The 334-nt window shown below is 64.7% G+C and overlaps 1 protein-coding gene across 1 annotated transcript; it reads left to right on the forward strand.

Moving 5' to 3' along the window:
- Positions 1–113: 113 nt before the first annotated feature.
- LOC106736248 (keratin-associated protein 12-1-like) lies at positions 114–308 on the forward strand (the record flags this gene model as incomplete). The annotated part of the gene is made up of 1 exon (XM_014592574.2): positions 114–308. A coding segment is annotated over exon 1 (195 nt), but the record flags the coding sequence as incomplete, so codon positions are not given.
- Between the last annotated feature and the right edge of the window lie 26 nt (positions 309–334).

Below are 334 nucleotides of genomic sequence, written 5' to 3' on the forward strand. Positions count from 1 at the left end.
AGGAAGACAACAGCTCTGCTGCTGTGGTGTCCGGACTCTGGGGCCCAGCTATAAAGGCTGCCCCAGGACAGCAGTCTCCAGACATCACAGCACCAGCCCAGCCACTCGTCACCATGTGCCACACCAGCTGCTCCTCGGGCTGCCAGCCAGCCTGCTGCGTGCCCAGCCCCTGCCAGGCAGCCTGCTGCGTGCCTGTGACCACGAGCTGCAAACCTACTGTGTGTGTGCCCGTGAGATGCCAGACCTCTGTGTGCATTCCTGTGAGCTGCAGGCCTGTGGTGTGCACGGCCCCCTCCTGCCAGTCCTCTGTGTGTGTGCCCGCGAGCTGCCAGCC

Source organism: Tupaia chinensis, unplaced genomic scaffold (genome assembly GCF_000334495.1).
Source record: "Tupaia chinensis unplaced genomic scaffold, TupChi_1.0 Scaffold117330_1, whole genome shotgun sequence".
NCBI lineage: Eukaryota > Metazoa > Chordata > Mammalia > Scandentia > Tupaiidae > Tupaia > Tupaia belangeri.